Here is a 4,233-nt window from a genome sequence, read left to right as displayed (position 1 = left end):
CCGAAATTAAGGCCCGTCCGACATCTGGCAGTAAAGATTGTAATGCGTCAGTCCTATAAAATGAAACAGTTAATGATCTACAAAAATATTTTTCATCATTAAAACATAAATTTAGCGAATTTATACCTACAGTCGTATACAATAGACGTTATAAGAGGACTTGTAAGCGTTATTTTCTTTGGTCTGTATCACTAACCATCCTGTATGGTTTACCATGGCACACGCAATAAAAATGTACACCATTTGTTCTTGTCTCTGTAAAAATGAAACATTCAAAATTTGTGTTCATTCAAATAGGTCGGCGTTATACAATTTCACTTATCGATATATACCCTACAAGTGCCAACTCATTTATAATTTGTGAGTTAATCGTTTTGATGCAATGTAACAAATATCGATCTTCACTTCGACAATTACTTCGGAAAGGTTTCAAGGCTATGTGGGAATGTTCAATAAAATAATAAAGACATTTTGTTGTATGCCTAAGCACATTTTCATTGTTTCAGATTTCGTTGGTGGCTGATACTGGGCGCCATGAGCGCTCATAGAGAAACCTTCTAATTTTCAAGTGCATAGATAAGGCAAGTGTATCTTAGAATGATAACGTGCATTTCTTATGATATTTAGTGACCATAATGAAAAATCTTCTAAAGCAGTGTCAACTAGACCTAGCCCTTAATCCAAGTAGAGTGACATTGTCTTTGAACGCCCTTTCCGATAATTAACTATTGAACCTTAATATCTGTAACTACGTATATAAACAATTTCCCATAAATCGGTTTTCTTACTTTACGATTGAATTGTAACATAAAATCTTCTTATTTTTCGCTGATCACTTAGACAGATCTTTAACATTAAAAGTACTTCCGGTAGACAAAAAATCTTAAATAACACCCCAAGACTTAACGACAAAATGTTTTCGTAGGAACCATCAAGATGTCAAGCGAACTAAGCGAAAGTGGTGCGGCGGACAACCGCACCTACTCGCCGCTGACGCTGGCATACGATTGGCCGAAAATATCACGCCTGCTGTTCCTAGTAGCCTGTTCGTGTATCGGAACCATCATGAATGGTTTCTTTGTCGCGTCATTCATTGTCGAGAGATCCCTGAGAAAAGTTGGTAAGTTGTCTAATTTTGCTGCTACATTTTAAAAACTTTTCAGAACTTTTTATAATAGTGGTTTATTCTTATTAAAGATCGCGGTATCTTTTACATAGGTATTTATTATCTAAAAGTCCTGTTCTTTTATGAAGTTGGTTACTTGTCACTTAAACATCAAGTGACCTAAATACCTATTTCATTTATTAAAATCTTTTTGTTGCATACCTTCTGAAAAATATTTCCTTTTTAGGGAACGTTTTCCTGGCATGTGCTGGTTTAGCGGACCTCATTGTGACAACTGTTGTTATGCCGACCAGCGCCGTCGTACTTTTATCGGGGGAATGGGACGTAGCACCAGTTTGCTATTTCCTTCACTTCCTGACGGAATCTTCTACATATTCCTACAGTTTCCTATTTCTGGTAAGTTTTTTATTCTCAAAACATACAAATTCTCAAAAAAATATGTATTCAAATACAAAGTAATGAAACAAAAGCCTTTAAAATATAATGTTAATGGGCGGAACATATCAGATTTTTTATAGAAATGTCAATGACACGTAGGTTTGTTTGTAGATCAAAGTTGCGAACCATCTTTATTTTTGTAGTTTGTGGCTGCTGAGAATTACTATAGAGTCTGCCGGACGCCTGAAGAATACAAGAAGTTCGTCTCCATGAAAGTCGGCGTCGTGGTTAGCCTGATCTTCACACTGAGCTTCGTAACGGCCGGAGTGGGCGTGTATTACGAACTTGACTATGATTACTGTTCCCGACTTCACTACGGCAACTTCTACTTTAGAGCTATAACGACCGTTTTGTTTCACGGCGTTCCCTGTTTATTTACGTTCATCGGGCTCCTGATTGCGTTCGTTCGCGTCCAACGCCGTGCGCGTAAACAAGTACAGTACAAGCGATCCCAACTATTCGATCGCGACTTCACTTCCACGACTTTGAATTTGGGTGCTTACGGCCTATTTGCGTTGGCATGGACCCCTTACCTGATCGTTGTACACGAGTTCCCTGGCACCAGCGACGCTAAATTTTATCACAGCGCATACATCGGATTGAGCCGCTCCATAATAAGCAGCTTCTTGTACGCCTTTATGAATCGCAACTTTAGACGCGCGTATGCTCATCTGTTCAACTACTGCTGCTGCAAGAGTACTTTGTCGGGTTCATTCGCTAGTCGCCATAGGCGCGCGTTGGAGTACAGGCCTGCGACTGGGGATGTAAGGGTGCATATCATGCACCAGGCTCTCAACGTCAACAGCCCTCCCCGCTTTTACACCGTAAGGGAGACTCAGGAGTTATGATCTGTTCGCTACCACCGCAGACGTAGGACCCGGGTAAGGGGCACACGAGTCTAAAGTGTACCTTACACCACGTGGGTGCAAAATAATACTTTAATATTTTATGCCTGGTTTAAACTACTTCTTCCTTTTAATAAACTTTCACTTGCTTTTCGTAACATTTAGGGTGGGTTGCACCATGTAACTTTAACGTCACCTAAAGCCTAACCAGCCGTCAAATGTATGGTCAAATAATTCATGGCTTGCACCATTTTAGTTACCGTTCACATGTCGTCATAAGTAACACAACGTTAACAGATCGATTTCGGTCAGTTATTGCGTTTGTCAACTGTATGTCAACGTCAGGTAAAAGTTGTGATGACAGATGACACGAATCACGTTAATGACAAATAACTTAGTGCAACACAGAATTGTTACAGTTACATGCCATCGCTATGTTCAAAGTTATTGTTATGGTTTTAACCGGACCTTCGGTGCAACTCACCCTGAAAATACGGATTCTGATAGAAAGGAAGGATATAATACATAGTAAATACGATGTTATCGAGCGCTTATGGATTACGAAATTTATTGGTACCTACTCTTTCGTTAGAAAATCATGCGGCCCATTTGGCAAGTTAAGTGAAAATAGACGGTTAAACTTTTACCAAATTCGAAATTTGTTTTATGTTTTTACTTTTAAATTAATAAACAGGAATAGTCAATACGTAAAGTGTAACGGTTTATAAAAAGCTAATCTATACTCTAATTTATCCTGGTCTACTCTACTCTACTCGTTTATAAAAAACTAATCTATACTCAAATCTATCCTACTTTACTCTAGTCTGCTCTACTTTACTCTAGTCTGCTCTACTTTACTCTACTCGACTACTTAAAATCTCCAGCTCCCCTCGTAACAAGTGTGAACCAGTCATCAAAATATTATTCGCTTCTTTTAAAGTCTTCTCTTTAAAAGAAGATTACGTGCCCGCGACTACGTCTGAATCCACGGTAATCTGTTTTTAATATAATATAGAAACCCCCTAGAGTCATGTCCCTCCCCCTCCTCCACAAAATTCACCTTACATGACATTCAGCACAAATTTAGATTAGTTTTCAAAATTTTTAGTCAGACTGACAGACAGAAAGATCGTAAAGAATGATAATCGTAAAGCACCAGTGTCTTTCGACTCGTACAATGAAGGATATGAGCTTGAATAATGTCTGTTAGTTTGAAATTACTCACACAAATACCCTTTACCTTAGAGTATACGTTCCTCAACCCTTCTTAATTTACCTTAACTTTGACTTAGTATTCAGGGCTTAAAAATTATTTCAGTATTATTTTATACTAGTGCGTTTTATAGAATCCCCAGTTTAGAGAATTACCCCCACAGACCTGTATATAAAACAAAACGAAGACAGGTCTGTGATTACCCCCTAGGAATTACATCATCTCGTATTAGTGTACCACAACCCCCCTCACGATGTGTCATTTCCCTTAAACAGCCCCTTTAGAGTTAAGTTTAAGTCCGAATGCGTGAATTAACCACGTGTGGCATGCATGACAGGAAAAACATCTATGAAAACAGCGCGTCTTAACAAACGACCCGCATTCGGGCGACCTGCACACAGACGTGTGACATAAACATGCGTGATAGGAAAGAACCTTAAATGCGTTATTCCTATATGGAAGCGACACGCATTCGGACTATCTGCACACAAACGTGTGACATAAACAATTAAACATGCGTGATAGGAAAGAACCTTAAATGCGTTATTCCTATATAGAAGTGTCAAACTCACATGAGAAATGCATAAAGTTGTATGTGTACTCGAATATTG

General features: G+C 38.7%; 1 protein-coding gene across 1 annotated transcript; it reads left to right on the top strand.

Moving 5' to 3' along the window:
• The first annotated feature begins 929 nt into the window (after positions 1–929).
• Mtnr (melatonin receptor-like) lies at positions 930–3,933 on the top strand. The gene is made up of 3 exons (XM_073074730.1): positions 930–1,120; positions 1,353–1,522; positions 1,708–3,933. The coding sequence occupies exons 1-3, from the start codon at positions 937–939 to the stop codon at positions 2,410–2,412; spliced, it is 1,059 nt and encodes a 352-aa protein (XP_072930831.1). The 5' UTR covers positions 930–936; the 3' UTR covers positions 2,413–3,933.
• The last annotated feature ends 300 nt before the right edge of the window (positions 3,934–4,233 follow it).

The sequence above is a fragment of the Epargyreus clarus genome, unplaced genomic scaffold (assembly GCF_041222505.1).
Source record: "Epargyreus clarus isolate Ecla_fem2 unplaced genomic scaffold, WU_Ecla_fem_2.2 ptg000007l, whole genome shotgun sequence".
Classification (NCBI taxonomy): Eukaryota; Metazoa; Arthropoda; class Insecta; order Lepidoptera; family Hesperiidae; genus Epargyreus; species Epargyreus clarus.
This window is presented reverse-complemented; position numbering and strand designations above follow the sequence as displayed.

Excerpts from the sequence above, each read along its gene's own strand:
- Mtnr (XM_073074730.1), top strand. The coding sequence starts at position 937 with ATGTCAAGCGAACTAAGCGAAAGTGGTGCGGCGGACAACCGCACCTAC. Across the intron at positions 1,121-1,352 it reads GAGATCCCTGAGAAAAGTTG|GGAACGTTTTCCTGGCATGT; the intron begins GTAAGTTGTCTA and ends TTTCCTTTTTAG. Across the intron at positions 1,523-1,707 it reads CCTACAGTTTCCTATTTCTG|TTTGTGGCTGCTGAGAATTA; the intron begins GTAAGTTTTTTA and ends TTATTTTTGTAG.